Source organism: Delphinus delphis, chromosome X, assembly GCF_949987515.2.
Source record: "Delphinus delphis chromosome X, mDelDel1.2, whole genome shotgun sequence".
NCBI classification, from domain to species: Eukaryota; Metazoa; Chordata; class Mammalia; order Artiodactyla; family Delphinidae; genus Delphinus; species Delphinus delphis.
In genome coordinates this window covers 119,104,014-119,122,684 of record NC_082704.1, presented here as the reverse complement: position 1 = coordinate 119,122,684, position 18,671 = coordinate 119,104,014, and the positions used below count along the sequence as shown (strand labels likewise).

At 51.5% G+C, this 18,671-nt stretch overlaps 1 protein-coding gene across 3 annotated transcripts in view; it reads left to right on the top strand.

Moving 5' to 3' along the window:
• WWC3 (WWC family member 3) overlaps nucleotides 1-18,671 on the top strand; it is a 122,866-nt gene that overhangs the window by 91,346 nt on the left and 12,849 nt on the right. For all 3 annotated transcript variants that reach the window (XM_060002223.1, XM_060002224.1, XM_060002225.1), the window contains 9 exons: nucleotides 2,674-2,763; nucleotides 3,585-4,150; nucleotides 9,343-9,463; nucleotides 10,352-10,426; nucleotides 11,131-11,217; nucleotides 12,314-12,506; nucleotides 13,443-13,607; nucleotides 14,031-14,182; nucleotides 15,309-15,474. In XM_060002223.1, coding sequence (XP_059858206.1) covers nucleotides 2,674-2,763; nucleotides 3,585-4,150; nucleotides 9,343-9,463; nucleotides 10,352-10,426; nucleotides 11,131-11,217; nucleotides 12,314-12,506; nucleotides 13,443-13,607; nucleotides 14,031-14,182; nucleotides 15,309-15,474 — 1,615 coding nt within the window. The remainder of the gene's footprint in view (nucleotides 1-2,673; nucleotides 2,764-3,584; nucleotides 4,151-9,342; nucleotides 9,464-10,351; nucleotides 10,427-11,130; nucleotides 11,218-12,313; nucleotides 12,507-13,442; nucleotides 13,608-14,030; nucleotides 14,183-15,308; nucleotides 15,475-18,671) is intronic.

The following is an 18,671-nucleotide window of genomic DNA, read 5'->3' as shown; positions in this document are numbered from 1 at the left end:
CCAGATGGAGTAAGGAAGACCAGGGAACCCACCACTTAGACCCCGCCCACTCCCGCTGCAGGTACCGGGTGCACCCGGCCCCTGTGTTTCCAGGACAGCGCCCAGGACAGGTGTCGGGTCTCCAGCCAACAGGGGGCCGGAGGCAGGTGGTGGTCGGCTCCGTGACCACGGAGGAACCTCGTTCCTGACATCAGCAGCATCTCCGTTTCCGCAGTCTACCTCTTACTTTTATCTCCCACTTTGATTTCTCGCCAGCAAAGCCTGCCCTTTTGGCAGCAGGAAGTCTCCGCTCTCTCGCGTGTCTTTCTGAACGTGCATCTCTTCAGTTGGTCTTGGGGCTCTTTCCCAGAGTGGGACACGTGAAGCCAGCACAGAGTCCTTTGTCCTCTGTTGCTCGCCCTTTCATTGTGTGCCCTGTCTCCTGGTTTGCGTTTGCTGTGTGTGATCACGGATTGCGTGGAAGGCTGGGTCTGCTTTCCACGTTGCACAGCTGTCAGAAGTTTGGGGATATTTGCTGAGCTTTGGAGAGCCCACCGCCCATTTGATAACATACTGGCTCCTTAAAATTCACTGTATTACCAGGATCATAAGCTGTATCTCTGTGAGCATTCTCTAGGTAGAGTTTAATAGTCACCTGAATTATTTGGTCAGTACAGATGCCCTTATAACGATTATTTCATCGAATGTTAGGACTGTCCTCTGTTTTTGCTGGGGGTTGTCTCTGCTTGGATATTCGTTGTTAATTGATAGACAGGTCTGCGTTGTGTCCTGAGGGGCTACTGTCAGCGCTGGAGGGAAGCAATGGTGATTGGGGAGTCCAGTGCATAGGAATGGGCAGAGAGCATGTTAGTTTGCCTGACGTGGTGGCGTGCCCTTGTCACCTCGCTCAAAATAAACCCAGAGCAACGGGACTATGAAATGGAAGTTTCATCTGTGCTCTTGTGCTTTTGTATCGTTTCAGCTTAACATCACCTTCTGTTCTCCCCATGCTGTTCTCTTGTGTATGTTTCAGGTCAGAGGGCCTGGGAGTTCTGGTTGGTTTTCTCTTAAGGGGCGAGGATTCAGTCCCACGAACACCACATGTCCACCACATGTACCAGGACCCCACACCCATGTACCCTTGAGTGTTTCTGCCCTCACCATGTGGAAATCCAGAGTGCAGGAGTGCTGTGGTCCCAGGGCACAAATCCATGGAACCCCACAGAGCTGGTTTTACCCTGATGCCTGGGTTCAGGGCCTGGGTCACCCAAGCTCGTTCACCTGACGGGGTCTCTTGTGGAACCAGCCTGGGAGCTGCATCCTGGGGCGCAGGGCCCTCAGCTGGGACTGAATTGGCCCCAGGTGTCTCCTGAATCTGGCACTACACAGCCTTGGGCAAGGAGGGCCGTGCACAGGTGCTAATAAGCACCTTTCCGGCCAGGTGATGGGGCCAAGTGCCCCGTGAGTGTTCCCTTGGCGGTGACGTTCTGGGCCTAGCGGATGCGGGCCCGTTTCTCCCTGCCGCCTGGGGCCCAGAGGCAGGGGGCTTTCCCTGGGATCAGGCTGAGGGCGTTAGAAGAGACCCGGTCTGGGAGGAGGGAGCCAGGCAGAAAGGTATGGAGGTACGCGTCTCAGGGCTGACGTGTGCCAGCTGTTTGGCCAGGCCCAGTCTTTGCCCGTCTTGGTTTCAGTGGCATCATTGTCAGATGGAAAGTTTGAGCCAGGTTAGTGAGTACTGCTGGGGATTGGGGGGATGTAAGTTTTTTCCTCTTTCAAAGGAAAGAGCAGTTGTTTTGTAGGGCGCCTACTTGGCCATATGGTGAACTGCCATCATTTTGAATTGTAAGCGAGAACTGTTTTGTTCTAGGAGTGAACATATTCATTTGTACATTCACTTAATAACTATTTGTCGAGTGCCTATCCATGTTGGGCTCTATTCTAGGCAGTGGGCGTAGCGCTGTGGGAAAAAATTTCATTTTAGAAAATAATAAAGTTGAAAAAAGTAGGTAGAAAACTACCTCCAACACTGTGGCAGTTGTTTTTTTATTTTATTTGTGTTTAATCTTTTAATTCTGTAGATTTTAGAACTGCACGTAGTTTTGCCTGGAAGGGGGCTTAGCATGAGGGAACCTGATTTGTTCCAAGGAATTCCAGTAGATTACTGCATGCTGTACATTTGTATCCATATTCTAGTCTAGTCTCCCATCCATCTGTTCATCCACCCACACCCATCCTCCCACACACCTCAGCCACCCATCCGTATGCTCATCTGCCTGTCTGCTATCTGTCCATCCAATCCACCTGTTCACCTATCCGTCTGCCCGTCCCTCCTCCCACCCCTGCATCCGTCAGTCCATCCAGCCACCCACCCATTGATTTATCCATCCGTCTTTCCACCCATCCATCCACGCATGCATGCATCCATCCATCCACCCACCCATGCATTCATCCGCCTATCCACCCATGTGCTGAACTTCTACAGTGTATCAGGCACTGTTCAGGCAGCCAGTGGGACATTTTTAAGCAAGACAAAAACAGTCTGTTATCTTGATGTTTATGATCTTGGATGTGCTTTTTTAGAATTTAGTCATTGACACCTCAGTCAGTTTGGGGGAATTTACAGTTGAATTTCTTGTTAGGAAAATATACTTGACGTCTTTGAAATTCACCAGTGGACTCTTTTCGTACCTACAGGATTCTACTTCAGGAAAAAAGAAACTGTCTCCTGATGCAGCTGGAAGAAGCTACCCGTCTAACGTCCTATCTCCAGTCCCAGTTACAAAGGTGGGTAACTTGTTATCATCTTATAACGACGTGGCCGTGAACTTCACAGTTCCCTTTGGCTTGGTTTTCTCTCCTAGAACTTGGAACCTGCAGTGGTTGTAAACACTGGACAGGAAAGTGTGGATACACGATATTTTTAAGAGGAGCTACTCATATATGATCCAAGGAATACGAGGAGAACCAAGAGTGACTTGAGAATAATGAATCATTTATCGAAGGATTTTGTCACTCACAGCATCAGGACTGTATATGTCCATCTACATAGATGCACACATACGCGTTTAATTATTTCCTTTTAAGATATTCATTTTAATTAGGCATGAATATCTTTAAAATCCGATTTGGATGCTCAGTAAGAGCTCCAGTTTTCAAGCACTTACCGTATCGTGAAGTGTAGTGTTAAGGGCTTTCTGTGTATTACTTTCTCAGTTCTCCCTCTCACAGCGCCTTGAGGCAGGAACCGCTATCATCCCAGCGCAGGGTGAGAAGGTGGGAGGCTGGGAAAGGGCAAAGCCCTTGACCAAATCAAATGCATTCAGTTAGTCTTGAGTGTGAGCTGGAACTTGAACTCGAGCAAGAGCCCTTGACGTTAACTACTGCTCTCGACCGACATTCAAAGAAACAAAGGAAATATTTACGAAGGGGCGGGGGTGGGGGGGGGTGTCTTAAAACGCTCACAGGTGCTCAGAGGTGTTGAAGAGGCGCTGGGGTGAACGGGCCCGAGGCAGAGTTTTGCTCCTCTGGAGCAGACCGGAGGCGCGGCTCCCGGTGGGGACGGGCAGGCTCCAGCCGCGGGCTCCAGGCTGCTCTTCTCGTTTCAGCCTGTCCGCCAGCACCCTGACCATCTCCTCGGGGAGCAGCCGCGGCTCCCTGGCCTCCAGCCGGGGCTCGCTGGCCTCCAGCCGGGGCTCCCTGAGCTCCGTCAGCTTCACCGACATCTACGGCCTCCCGCAGTACGAGAAGCCCGACGCCGAGGGCGGCCCGCTCCTGCGCTTCGACCTTGTCCCCTTCGACTCCCTGGGCCGGGACGCCCCCTTGGCGGACGCCCCGGGCCCCACGGGCCTCCACAAACAGAGGCGCTCCCTGGACACGCCGCAGTCCCTGGCGTCCCTGTCCTCGCGCTCCTCGCTGTCCTCGCTGTCCCCGCCCAGCTCGCCCTTGGACACGCCCTTCCTCCCGGCCTCGCGAGACTCGCCCCTGGCGCAGCTCGGGGACGCCTTCGAGGTGGCGGGCGTGGGCGCCCTGGACAGGCTGCGAGCTCAGGCCTCCGCAGTGGGGGACGAAGACACGCCGGGCGCGGCGTCCTTGCCGCCGCATGGGTGTCCCGGGGACGGGGAAGGACCTCGTGAGCGAGGACCCCAAGCGGCTGCCGCTCCCACGGCTGCAAGTACGTACTGATGGGTCCGGTGGGTGCCCCGGGGCGGGGGAGGAAAGGTCTCGAGTTCAGGGAGGAAGCCGTGCATCCGCATAGAAGCCAGCTGGCTCTGCTGTGGCCTAGTGAGCCCTCAGCTTAGGACCCTCCAGGGCAAGAGGAGGCCCGTGCGCCCGCTCGCTTGCTCGCTCGCTCGTTTTGCGTGCTTTGGCCCTGGGTCCTTGAAATGTCATGGAAACTGGCAAAGTAGTCTTTCCCAGGCATTTGGCTTGTTTTCAGAATATACTTAATTGTCGAAAATGAGACAGTTCCTCCACATTCGGAGGCTGATAAAGAAGTACGCGGGCCTTAACTCTCCAGGGCGTGTGCCCAGATACAGCGTTGTGTGTGTGCCCGCCTCAGACCAGCCTTGGGACTGCTGTCTGGCCGTGGCCCGGCAGAAATCTCTACTTCCGTTGGCCCTGTGACTTCATCTCTTCATCCTTTGTCCTTGTACTTTTTTTTTTAATTTATTTTTGGCTGCGTTGGGTCTTCGTTGCTGCGCGCGGGTTTTCTCTAGTTGCGGCGAGCAGGGGCTACTCTTCATTGCGGCGTGCGGGCTTCTCATTGCGGTGGCTTCTCTTGTTGCAGAGCACGGGCTCTAGGTGTGCGGGCTTCAGTAGTTGTAGGACACGGGCTCAGTAGCTGTGGCTCGCGGGCTCTAGAGCGCAGGCTCAGTAGTTGTGGCACACGGGCTTAGTTGCTCCGCGGCATGTGGGATCTTCCGGGACCAGGGCTCGAACCCGTGTCCCCTGCATTGGCAGGCGGATTCTTAACTACTGTGCCACAAGGGAAGCCCTGTCCTTGTACTTTTCAAGGACATAATTCTGTCACGGAGGGAGTGAAAATATCAGTCCTTTCTACCGAATCGATTTCTCCGCTGCTCTTGAAATCCAGAAACATGTAGCCATGAGAATTTCATCCGTCCAGTTGGTGTTGATTCAGCTTCTGCTGGGTGCCAGCGTCTGTCAGCTTGTAGCCCACATGGAAAGCCAGACTGCTGTTGTGGGGGGTATTCTGGCTGATGGCTGGTGCACAAAGCAGAGTCTGGGCTCCGCCCTCCTTATCTTCACCCCGAGTGCGTTTGTGAGCCAACCTCTAGCGACTTTAACTTCCTGAATTTTAAGAGAAGATCAGAACAGGCCTCTCATTCCTGAAGTTCAGCCCACTTAATTTTTATTTGCACAGCAAAGCTGTTTTTAGACATTCCATTTAGGCGAACACTAGATAATTTGTATAGCATAGTGGATCTCAACCAGGGGTGTTTTTGACCCCTGGAGATACTTGGCAGACATTTTCAGGTGTCACACTGTGGGGCTGGTGGGGTGCTACTGGCATCTGGTAGGTGGAGACCAGGGGCAGTGCTCAACATTCTACAGCGCACAACATGGTCCCCATCTTGGCTGGAATGATCCAGCCAAGATGTCAAGAGTGCCGAGGCTGAGAAACCCTGGTCATGTACTGTTAAGCAGTCAGCAGCAAAAGGTGGAAATAAAACCTGAATACAAAACCAGGGTGATGTAGCAGAAATGGCTTCGAACTAGCAGCTTATACCCAGATTCTGTTCCCTGCCCTGTTGACTCACTAGCTGTGCGACCTTGAGCGCAACCTTAGATGGAGCTGAGTCTTGGCTTCTGTGCCCTTGAATGAGGTGATCTTTATGGGCTCTTCCATTCACCACCATTCTGTTACCTGTCGGGTTTTTTTATGTATACCCACGCGGGTTATTATATATATGTAAGATAATAGTCTCTTGTAGGCTTTACGTGTTTAACCAGAGATCCATTATGTTCTGCGGCAGCCCCGAGCCTTTTTGGCATCTCTGTTATTTTGGTGTCTCCCCCTCTGCGTTTGCAAACACACCTTTCATATCCCCAGATACGTTATTTCTGTAATTCACATGTACGGGGGAACTTTGTTCGCTTTGTTCTTTGTTGCAATCACAGGTTCAGTGCTCCATGTTTATTCAAAAAAGAAAATACAAAATAAGGACTGAATCGTGCATCTGTTGCTTGAGCTTCCTCTTCTCAGTGTCCAGCCCCCCGTACCAACTTTTCGTTAAAGGCTGAGATACAAGAGTGTCTATCTACTTATGCAGGAAATCCACACAAGGTCCAGCACCGCTTTTGGTCCAGGGGAAAGACTGGGTGGGAAGGGGAAGAGCTGACTTAATTTCTGATCCTGATTCCTTTATTTTTCTTTTCTACTTTGTGGTGGATGTTATAGTGCTTCAAGCTTAGACTGGGAGGTCTTTGCTTATGGTGTGGTCAGATACTTCCATCTCGTGGTGCGTTCATATACGACACTCTGGGTAGAATACAAACTAGAGGTACTTGACTTAGTGAATGGGTCTTGGTAGGTGCTCTCGCAGGGCTGGGTTGGGTGAGCAGCTTCAGGCATGGACACAGGGTGACTCCTTGCCTCCCGTGATGCTTATGAAGCCTAGAGTCATCGCAGCTTCATAAAGTTGGCGAGGATCTCAATACTCGTTATATTAACCCCACCCCTCATTTATGACGCCCGAGGTCACGTAGTTCCCTCCACTCTCCAGTCTGACTAAGAACAATACAGTCTAAGTTTGACTTAAGGAAGCTTTAACGAGAAAAATTTTTAGTAACATAAAATTCAGAATTGCCCATTGTGTTTTAAATCAACCTGAGGGGACAGAAGGTGGGGCAGGGGAGTGGGGAAATAAACTGTCATCTTTAACAGTTTTTACATGTTTACTACAATTTTATCTTCCCCACATTTTGAAAGTCAAATGTGTCATGATTTTGAAATCCGTTCCTATTTTCATTTCCCACTGGTATTTGCTAATATAAGTCGGTAAATATTTTAACCTTGTTCATTTGTTTATTGATGTTTTTTATTACATTCATACCCTGTTTAAAATTGTTGTCTTAAATTCTACAGTTTTTTCACTTTGTGCTTTTTTTTTTTATCTCTTTTCTCATGCGGCTCGACAGAAACGTTCACTGTAAGTGACCTTGGACTTCTCCTTCGCCTTGCTGGTCAGGCTGTGCCACATCTTTGTGCAGTGAATCAGTGTATTTAGGATGGTTGGGGTGTGGTCAGGAAGGGCATAGCTCATAGCTGTGCTTTAATGTAGCTCAACAGTTGCTCTTATTATTGTTGTTGTCGTTTGAACGGTATTCATCCTGGCTATGAAAGTTGTGTAAGAACTTTTCTAAGAGCTTGACGTATTTTTTCCTTCTTGGGTTTTTTTCCCAGACTTTAACACTTTCATTATTTTAATATGCCAGCTGGCAGCTTTGCCCACGATGTGATTTTCCTTATACTTTCTTCCCTTTTGTCAAGCAGCGTTGCTGTCCTTAAGTCTCAGTGTCTATTTGTCTGTGTTTAATGATGGAAAGGTCTGAGGTTTATAAAATGAACGTGTGGAAGCTTGTTTATTCCTTACTTCACTGGCGTTGCTCCCCACTCTCCGTCTCGTTGCCTTGAAGCCCAAGAGCAGATGGTTGCGGTGTGTACTGTGGGGTGTGCCGTGTGCTTTCTTTCTCACCCAGGGCAAGTGCTGACCGTACCTCCTTCTGTCAACTCCTGCATCCAGTTGCTCCTTGAATGTGCTAAGCCCAGGATCACTGAGGATTGATTCCCCCATTTCCTTTCTCTCTTCATCCACTTTCATTGCAATGAGAGAGAAATTTTGGCAGTCACACCATTGGGTTGCCTGGAAGTTAACTGGATCATTGTGTGGTGTTACTTCCTTAAAGGCATGTAGGGCCGAGTGTCAGGGCTGGGAATGGAAGTAGTGAGCCATTGTGTTTGCTGGGGTTCCATGGAGCAAACTGAGGGGTTCTATCTGCAGTTTAGAGCTGGAGGCTCTGGGTCCTTCCATGGGGCCGGGGTGATGAGCAGAGCTGGACTTGGGAGTCGTCATCTACGATGTGAGAGTTGTTGTCTCCGGCCATCCGAGGACGGAGCCAGCTTCTGCCCTTGGCCGAGGCGGGGCCGGTGGCCCCCACGCTGGGCGCTGCAGGCCTTTGAAAGGTCGGCTTTTGTCTGCAGTTAACATCGTGAGACCAAAGGCCACAGCCCTGTCTGTTTTGTACCCCGATGAATATATTTGGGTTTAATTGTTCTGTGAATAATAAATTGGTTGAACAGAGAGACAGTCATTGGTGGACTCGCTATTTCCCTCAACTCAGGGGTGCACAGGTGTCTAGATTTTCAATTTCTAGAGCTTAGATGGCCGGAGAACATAGACAAGAGGGACCTGCATTATTAACAAGAGGCATTGTGATGCCAGAGTGAGGCTCAGTTTGGGGCTTCATGCTTTAAGCCTGTGTTCTAACCGTGTGTGCCTCTCTCAGAAGCGTTGAGGTTCCTGTGTCCGTCGTCACATTTAGCAGCGGGAGACGGCATGCCTATTTCTGTTGCTTTTGTTAAAAGAAACTTGTTGCTGTGAGGGAAGGAGTAGAAAGAGTTGATGAAATGATAAAAGGGAAAATGTCAGTAGTTGTCTTTGGCTCTTGCTTACAATAGATATGAGACAAAAATAAGCTGCCCAGTCATGGTCCTTCCTAATCCCAGGAGACAGTTCTGGAAGCCAGTGTGGCCCCAGGGCTGCTGAGGAGGACGCTGCAGTTAGAGCGGCAGAGGAGTCACGGAGACGTTGGCAAAGGCCCAGTCTGGGTGCATCTGTGTCCTCTGACTCGAAAGTCACTCCCTTTTGTTGGGGGTTATTTGATGATTTTTAAAAACTCTGTTTTCTGATTATAAAGCAGTGTAGCCTGTGTTCCTTGTATAAAGTATGGAGAATACCAAGCAGCGTCAAGGAGGAAACATCCCCCACCTGCTTCTCGGAGAGCGCGCTGCCGTCCACGTGCAGGCGAAATCTCTCTCCAGGCTTTCCCGTGTGACACTCTCTCAAAGGGCCACGCCAAGGGCCTTCCCGCCACCTTCTGACCTGTGCGCTCATTAAGGAGGTGAAGGGAGATTGATGATCATTTAAAGAGCTTTTAAAGAAGTAGCCAGAAGCCTGTTTCTTCCATTTTCCAATATAAGAAAAGACTCGAGCAGAGTGCATGTAAACACACATCTGCACACGTGCTGGCCTGTCTCTGCCACTTCGTGCCTTTGTCTCTGCTCTGCCCTGGGCTCCCGCACTGTCGCCTCCTGAGCCCGGCCGTGTCTCTCGCCTGCAGCAGCGACCCCCCGAGAAGACAGCGCCCAGAGGCTGGAGCGGAGAGCGCGCTGCGTGTCCGCCTGCCTGTCCGATTACTCGCTGGCCAGCGACAGCGGCGTGTTTGAACCTCCCACCAAAAGGTTAGAAGCTGACCTTCTCCCCTGCCTGGGCTGACTTCCCAAAGGCACCCCTGCCGAGACCTGTCTGGCTTGACACTCTGTGTGTCTCCGGGGTGCAGCTCTCCTGGCTTTTCTCCATGCGGGAGGGGCCCTGAGCATCCCCACGGACCCCCTCTGCTCCCAGGTGGCGTCTGGGGACTGGCCTGGCTTCGGGCATCTAGGATGACTGCTTTCTCTCCGGCCCCGGGGGTTGGAAGGCATGAGCTCAGTAGAGCCGGAAAAGGAGAACCAGTGTGCGAGGGAGACCTGCTTTTCTAGAAAGGACGTTCACTAGAAATGGATGTTTCCCCCGTCCCCTTTCCTTAGCTGGAGGAATCGACTTTGCAAGGACAAAACCCCTTGTGGGCTTTATTTTGTTTGAGACCTTTGATGTCATTTTTTCAGCTCAGATATCTGTATACATTTCACTTATCGCCAACTTTTTTTTTTTTTTTTTTTTTTTTTTTTTGGGCTGCACTGCTCAGCTTGCGGGATCTTAGTTCCCTGACCAGGGATCGCATCCGCGCCCGCTGCAGTGGAAGCGCGGAGTCTTAACCACTGGACCGCCAGGGAAGTCCCCCCTGCAAAGCTTTTAAGAGTATATGTTTTTGATCTTTGTCGTAAATATCACATGTGGTTTTGAGAGGTATTTTCTCAAAAAGGCCACTTCGTCAGCAGGTACCCTGGGAGGTGACGTCATGGATCCTGGGGACCTGCCGTGCCCTGCCAGTCACTTAAAGCATTTATTTATGTTGCAACTTAATAAAGCCCTTCTCAGTAAGAAGCACCCCTAGTGTGAGAGAGCTTCTGCCGAGTCCGAGGTAACCAGGCCCCCCCGGAATAACGCGGTGCCTTTCCGACTGTGTTCAGGAGTGAGGATGCTGACGACCCTGCGCGTGGAGACGCTTGCGGTAACGAGGGGCCCCAGATCCATGTTGGATTTTTGTGAGTACAGAAGACTCCTTCCCTGTTGCTCGTAAAGACGATGGGTAGATTGGGGCCCGCCCGGCGTCTCACACCTCCACACACAGGCCAGGAGGGATGGAGGGACCCGCGTGATCCGGCTGCTGCTCCCTGGCCTGGGTGCCCCCGGGCCCATCTCAGCGGTCTCAGGTGAAGGGACAGAGGTGGCGGGAAGGAGAGATGGGCAAGAGCGGCTCCATTGCCGTCCTCCAACAACGAGTCACAGCCGGGGACTCTCACCCCATGGGCACAGTCCGGCCCTCGGGGAAGTTCCCGCCGGAGCTGGGGTAGCCAAGTGCTGTGCAACACGAAGCGTTCTGGTTTCTAGCTACAGTGTCTAGAAAGGCAGTTACCAGCAGTGTTCAGACGAACGAGGCAGGATGGTCACATCCCAGCAGCTTTCTTTTGCTCGCTCTTGTCATCCTAGTGTTTCTCGGCACTCGTGGCGTTCGGCCTGGGTCGCTCTCGGTGGGGGGCCATGCTGTGCCCTCTGGCGTGTTGAGCAGCAGCCCTGGCCTCCGCCCACGACACGCAGTAGCCCCCCTCCACTCAGTGTGACAGTAAGAAACGCCTCTAGACTTTGCGCAGGTCCCCTGGGGGTGGGGTGAGGACCACTGCAGTCGTTCAAGCAGGATTTCTGCACCGTGGGGCATTTGCAGTCTGTGAACGTGCATTTTATTTTCTAGGCACGACAGTGCCAGCGAGTGTCTCCTCGTGAACGTGCTCCAGCTGAAGAACTTTGCCGGGCTGGTGGTGAAGGAAGACTGCAAAATGTAAGCTCCCGCGCCAGTGGGGGCCGTGTCCTCCCCCCGGGCCCTCCTCCACATGGCACCACTGGCTGACCTGCTGCACGTGGCAGTTTGGGGAGGGAAAAGACTGTCTTGGAACCTGAATTTACAATAAAACGCTAGGGGGTGTCTGTCTGAAATCTAAAGGATTGTAAGTTTTAAGAAGAGGCTGGTTTATTATTTGAGGCAGGTGGAGTTACTGGAGCCAGGCTGGTTATGTGCCGTGGCCATGCTGACAAAGTGCCGGGTGCCCATCATCGGCAGCGTTGGGGCTTAAAACGTCCATTCTGGTCACAAGGCTGGTGGCGACACAGCCACACTCGGCTCTTGCGATCTGATGAGGTGCCTGAAGAGGCCTCAGGCTGGGCTCAGGCATCCTTGTCCGAGCAGGGAGAAGGAAATCTGTGTTGTCCCCAGTGGGGAGATGGGTGCCCGATGGGGGTGTGAGGTCCCACTTACCCTGGCGGGTGAACCCACCGGTGATGGGTGTTCACGCCCGACGGTGCCCTCCCTTTCCGTGAGTCGTCTTGGTAAACTGGCCTCCCGAAGGCCTTGGAAGCAGCCTGGTTTTCAGCGGCTGAGGGTTCGCCCTGGGATTCTGCTCGCCCTGACGTGTACTTCACTCCACTGATGCTGGAGCTTCTCCTGGGTGCTGGCTTCCATGCTGGGGGTGGATAGGGCCGGGAGCCCAGCCCGGCGGGTGCCTGGGTGGGCCAGCACTCTGAGAGGCAAGGCAGGTAGGGCTTGGAGAGGGAGCCAGGGGGCCGTGGAGAGATCAGTGCAGATGTTTTCCCACAAAGATGGTAAAAGCAGACCTCCGTTTGAGTCCGCCTGAAGTCCTAACCGCTGACTTGGAAGTCTTCTCTTTGTGATTGGGTTTTTCCCCCTGATCTCCGGGGGCACGTAAGTTCTTTGGGCTTACTCTTAGTTGAGAAAAGGATCTTTTCCAAAAGACATTAAAATTCTGCACATGGGCAGTGGAATAGGGCGGCGTATGTGCACACGTATGTGGTCCATGCGTGTCACGTGCAGATGTGTCAGGCTGCCTCTGTCTGCTTTTTCCTTCCTCTCTTGGTTGCAGACACATCCGCGTCTATTTGCCCCCGCTTGACTCCGGCACGCCAAACACTTACTGCTCTAAGGCTCTGGAATTGCAAGCCCCCCTGATATTTAATGAAGTTTTCAGAATCCCTGTGCATTCAAGCATGGTGACGTTGAAGTCCCTTCAGTTATACGTGTGCTCAGTGAATCCGCAGCTGCAGGAAGAACTGCTGGTACGGCGCCCTCCTCACCCTCTCCCCCTCCCTCCCCTCCTTCCGCTGTCCTGATGTCAAGTGATCTCTGTAGCTGGGAGGACAGAAAGGGATGATAAGACCCCTTATCTTGTCAAGTGTTCTGTAATTTAAATATATTATCTCAGCTAATACTTGCAAAACTCCTGTGCAACGGCTTCTGCATTATCCCTGTCTTGCGTTGAGAAATTTGGTAGATAGAAGTATAGGATGGTCACTTAAATTTGAATTTCAAATAAACTATGGATGCCTTTTAGTGTAAGTATGTCCCACGTAATATCTGGGACGTACCTCTATTTTAAAAAAATCTGTTTATTTGAAATTGCAGTTCACCCAGATGCCCTCTGTTTTATCTGGCAGCCTTATAACTGGGCAGGTCAGCAGTCCGTCTTCACCCCGGCCAGCCAGTGCAGGGCCAGGGCTTGGAAGCCAGGGTGCTTTCTTCCCAAGGTTGGAATTTTCCCCCTTGGTCCCACCCCTTCAGCGGCAGAATTAGAGATTGGAGAGTTCCACCAATCCTCTCTCTCTCTCTTTTTTTTTTTGGGGGGGGGGGTTATTTATTTACTTATTTATATTATTTTACACCAGTCCTCTGTTTTTTCAAAAGTTCCTGCTAGAATCAGCGGCTCTTTGAGTGGCAGATCCTGAGCCTGACCCACCATTCCATGTCGTCCATTCTCTGCCCCTGTTCCCCTTCTAGCACTTTCTGATTGGGCTGAACAAGCAAGCGAGGAGCCACCCCCATTACGATCCTTTTTGATGACTTTCATTTTACGGCAGTCCTTTGAGTAGCAGTGACACATTGTATGGCCTTTCTGCTTAAGATTAAAGGGTGACTTTGATGCCCATTGGTTGTTAAGGTGTAGTCATTCAGGGCCTGTTCTGCTTTTTTTTTTTTTTTTTTTAAACACCACACAGGGCATTGCTCAGATTAACTTGGCTGATTATGACGGTTCGAGCGAGATGCAGCTGCGCTGGTACTCGGTGCAGGTGTTCACCGGCCCTGAGCCCCCGCGGCGGGAGGACGAGCGGCTGGGACACAGCGACTCCCGGGACCCTGTGGCCGCCACGTCTGGAAAGACAGTAGGTGGCCTGGCTTTGAGACGGGCTTTTCCTGGGGACATTGTTTCTAAGAAACGCGTGTAGACTTAGTCTTAGAGCACAGTGGCGACGAAGAAGCAGGGTTTCAAGGGAAGTAATAAAAACGGACTATAGTGATGTATGTGGCCATTCATGGTAATATTCTTTAATGCAACTTGTTCATGATCATGAGTGATGCATTGGTTGCTTTAAAATTTGAGTCCTCAGAGCCACGTGGAAAGGCCAAGTTACTGTCTTGCTGCCAGCCGGGGGTGAGCTGCTTCCCCGCTGGAGAGCAGCCGGGGACGGCCACCAGCCCGGCGGCAGGGATGCTCCCCACGGGCTGTGCACGCGCCGCTTTCCGCTTTGCCACCCGCACGCTGCTGGCCTCGGCTGCCTCTTAGCAACGTCCCTTTGGTCCTGTAGGACGCGGTGACGGTGCTGCTGGCGAGAACCACGGCCCAGCTGCAGGCGGTGGAGAGAGAGCTGGCCGAGGAGCGGGTGAAGCTGGAGTACACGGAGGAGGAGGTCGTGGAGATGGAGCGCAGGGCGGAGCAGGCCGAGGCTGTGTCCGAGAGGTGAGCGCGGCCAGCAGCCCCTCGGGGGAGAGGCCGCCGGGGTGTTCGTCAGGCGCCACGCTGCGTAGAATGTGTGCGGCGGGCTCTTCGGTACCTTTGCCCAGAAGTCGGGATTCTCACAGGGGATCGTATGCCAGTCTGCATGAGGGCAGTACATTGACCCCAGCTCTACGCATAGGCTTTTCACCTTTCCCTCTGTTCCCCGAATTTCTCTTAAAGGGGGGGACTGTTGAGGGACTCCCTCTGCCCAGATTGAATACAATAGGGCCCTTTAAGTTTTGTTTTTTTCTTTATTAACTGCTTTATTGGGATATAATCTCCCTACCATACAGTTCACCCATTAAGTGGACAATTCGGTGGTTTTTAGTACAGGCACAGAGCTGTGCCCCCAACATCACACTCAAGTTGAGGGCGTTTTCATCGTGCCGAAAGGAAACCCCATACCCATTACCAGTCCGCCCAGTCCTCCCAGCCCCTGGCAACTGCCCATCTGCGTGCCATCTCCAGGGATTTGCCTGTCCTGGGCCTTTCTTGTAAATGGAATCATGCGATGCCCCTTTACGTCTTCCCCGGAGCAGCCCGTGGGTGAACGCTGGACTCGGGGCAGACGTGTCTGCAGTAGAGGAATAGCTCAGATGGGCAGGCACCGCGAGGGAATCGCTTCCCGGCGGGTCCTTTCCAGCAGCACTTTCGTGTTGCTTTATTTCCACGGTTTTCCATAAAGAGCATCATGTTTCCAAAGCTTGCTACTTCTTCCTAATAGCTTTCTCTGGATTTATTTTCGAGAGGAATTTATTTCCGAAAGGGAAAGTGCACGGCAGAGGGGGAAGGGTGTGTGTTCAGGGATGGGCAGGAGGCTGGGCGGGCTCGGGGAGAGGGGGTTCCGGGATGCTGGCATCTTCAGCGGCTGCAATTGGGCGATACACACAGACAGACCCTCTTAATGAAAGGCCTTGTAGCTCTGTCTTCCCTGCGAAACGGAACTGCCTTTCATTTTATAAGAAAAGCAACCGTGTTCAGTCACTGGAAGCAAATATTGGGTGTGTCTGCTGCTGTGCTCTGAGTGCAGCAGTAAAGTCAGTGCCCTGATGAACGTTTTGGGGGCTGTTGCCATGCCCGCCTTCAGGAGTTGGCAAGCCGACTCGGTGGACAGTGGCTGTAGCAGCTGCGCCCAGACCAGCCCCCCGCACCCAGAGCCCTGCTGCGTTGGTGTCAGCTCCATCCACGGACACACGTTTGCTGGCCAGGCAGACCCTTACGGCCCGGAGAAACTTCAGCCCCCACCTCTGAAGGTAAGAACAAAAGGACAAAGGACTTCGCGGAGCCCCTGATGTTTTGCCTCACAGCACCAGGTGCTGCCCTGGAAGGAGGGCCTGTGTGCCCTACGCGAGGGAACTGAAGTGAGTGGCCTCAGATCTGTAAACAGCAGGTACCATGGAAACGCCTGTCTACTTTAATAATTATTTTTTTTTATTTTATCTTCTTTGCGGTACGCGGGCCTGTCACTGTTGTGGCCTCTCTCGTTGCGGAGCACAGGCTCCGGACGCGCAGGCTCAGCGGCCATGGCTCACGGGCCCAGCCGCTCCGCGGCATGTGGGATCTTCCCGGACCGGGGCACGAACCCGTGTCCCCTGCATAGGCAGGCGGACTCTCAACCACTGCGCCACCAGGGAAGCCCCCTGTCTACTTTAAATTAAAAGGAAAGGACAACTAAACGGGGTGGATTTTTACTCCTTCAGGTGCCATCTTCAGGGCCGCGTGTGGCTCAGGGTGTTTTGTGCGTTCCTAACGTTTTGGCCGCTTGTCGTTTTTCTCCGTTTCTGACATTAAGAGCAGTGAAGCATCCTTTTGCCCCTTCTGTTCACCCGATCCTAGTTGTGCCCATCAATGTATCTCCACTGGGGAAATTTTCAGGTTTGTGGTGACAAATGTCTAAGGAACGCAGTGGGGTTGGGAGACACTGTATCAGTGCTCGATTGCAACTTCGTTTCCCAACTGTTCAACTCATCAGAACGTCTACCACCACAGCCCCTGATCTCAGTCCAAAACACAGGTCCTGAGAGAAGTGAGAGCTGCCTGCTTGCAGCCTCCCGCACTGCAGCCCATGCAGTGCCTCGGGCGGAGAGATGTTCTGGGCGCGGCTGCCGGTCATGGCCATTATTCCTCTTTCTAAGAGTTTGACAAGCGTTGGCCCATGTCAGGGGCAGTAGCTGTGGGAGGCTAGCTTGGTGTGTCCTCCTCCCTCAACTTTTAATTTTGAAGCACTTCAGATCTCCAGAGAAGTTGCTAGAATAGTACAACACATACTCGTATCCCCTTCAGCTAGACTCCCCAGTTGTTAGTTCTTCACCACATTTGCATTATCTCTTTCCATGTGCATGTGGTAGCTGCCAGGCATTGCAGATGCAACAGCAAAGTAACAAATGGAAAGTCCTGCCCTGTGGGTAACAGACAGGGTAAACCAGTAAAATACAGCAGCATTTGAGATAGTCAAAGGGGCTACTGAAGAATGAGATGGTAGGGAAGCAGGGTTTGCATTTTTAGAAAGATTTACCATTTTAGAAAGGGTTACATTTAGAAATGTAAATTGGTATCTACAAACATCAGGACTGTAAAATGGTGCAGCCGCTATAGAAAACAGTATGGAGTTTCCTCAAAAAATTAAAACTAGGGACTTCCCTGGTGGTGCAGTGGTTAAGAATCCACCTATCAATGCAGGGGACACGGGTTCAAGCCCTGGTCCGGGAAGATCCCACATGCCGCGGAGCAACTAAGCCCGTGAGCCACACGGCCCGTGCACCCATGCTCGGCAACAAAAACAAGCCACAGCGGTGAGAAGCCCGCACATCGCAACGAAGAGTAGCCCCTGCTCGCTGCAACTAGAGAAAGCCTGTGCGCAGCAGTACAGACCCAATGTAGCCAAAAATAAATAAATCTATTTAAAAAAATTAAAAATAGAATTACCATATGATCCAGCAATTCCACTTCTGGGTGTACATCCAAAAGAGCTGAAAGCAGGTCTCCAAGAGATACTCGCACATCCACGTTCATAGCAGCATTATTCACAGTAGCCAAGAGGTGGAAGCAGCCCATGTGTCCATTGACAGCTGAATGGGTAAGGAAAAAGTGGTATATATGTACTATGGAATATTAGCCTTGAAAAGGAAGGAAGTCACGTCACAGGCTACAACATGGATGAAGCTTGAAGACATTGTGCAAAGTGAAATAAGCCAGTCACAAAAGAGTGAATCCTATACGATTCCACTTATATGCGATTCCTAAAGTAATTAAATTCATAAAGATAGAAAGTAGAATGGTGGTTACCAGGGGCTAGAGATGGGGAAATGGGGCGTTGTTGAATGGGGACAGAGTTCAGTTTGGGAAGGTGAAAAAATTCTAGAGATCTCTTCCACAACAATGTAAGTATATTTAATACTACTGAACTGCACAATGAAAAATGGTTACAATGGTAAATTTTACTTATTTACTTATTGTTGGCTGCATTGGGTCTTAATTGCTGCATGCAGGCTTTCTTTAGTTGCGGAGAGCAGGGGCTCTCTGTTGTGATGTGCAGGCTTCTCATTGTGGTGGCTTCTCTTATTGTGGACTGTGGGCTCTAGGCACGCAGGCTTCAGTAGTTGTGGCGTGCAGGCTCAGTAGTTGTGGCGCACGGGCTTAGTTGCTCCGCGGCATGTGGAATCTTCCCAGACCAGGGCTCAAACCCGTGTCCCCTGCATTGGCGGGTGGGTTCTTAACCACTGCGCCACCAGGGAAGTCCATGATGGTTAATTTTATGTATTTTTTATAATAGAAATGAAAGGTCATAGAAGTCTCACTGAGAAGGCAGTTTTTGAGCAAAGTCCTTAAGGAAGGAGTCTGGGAGCCTTGTGTGGGGCTGGGTATGGGCATTCAGGTGCAGGGAGCTGCAAGTGCGGGTGGGGTCGGGGTAAGGAGGCATCAGAGCTGAGGACAGAGGGAGTCAAGGGGCCACATCATATAGGGCCTACTCAGGACTCTTGCTTTTTCTCTGAGAGCATTGGAAAACTGGTGGATAGTTTTGAACCCAGGGGTGATGTGATCTGACTCACTTTTTAAATTTTTTCCTAGAATAATTTATTGATATGAAATTCTCATAAAATGAACCCTTTCAAAGTGAACATTTCAGTGAGTTTGAATACATTTACAATGTTGTGCAACCACCACTTCTCTCTGGTACCAAGACGTTTCTTTCACCCCAAAGTAAAACCCCATAACCATTAGCATTCACTCTCCCTTATCTCTCCCCGGCCCCTGGCAACCACCAATCTGCTTTGTTTCTATGGATTTGCCAATTCTGGTTGTTTTGTGTAAATGGAATCATCCAGGGTTTAAAAGATCAGACTCCAGGGGATCGTAGCCAAGATGACAGAGTAAGGAAGAGCTCATCTCCACCCACAGGTGTACCAAAAGCACGACTGCAGTTGACCCTTGAAAAACACAGGGGTTAAGG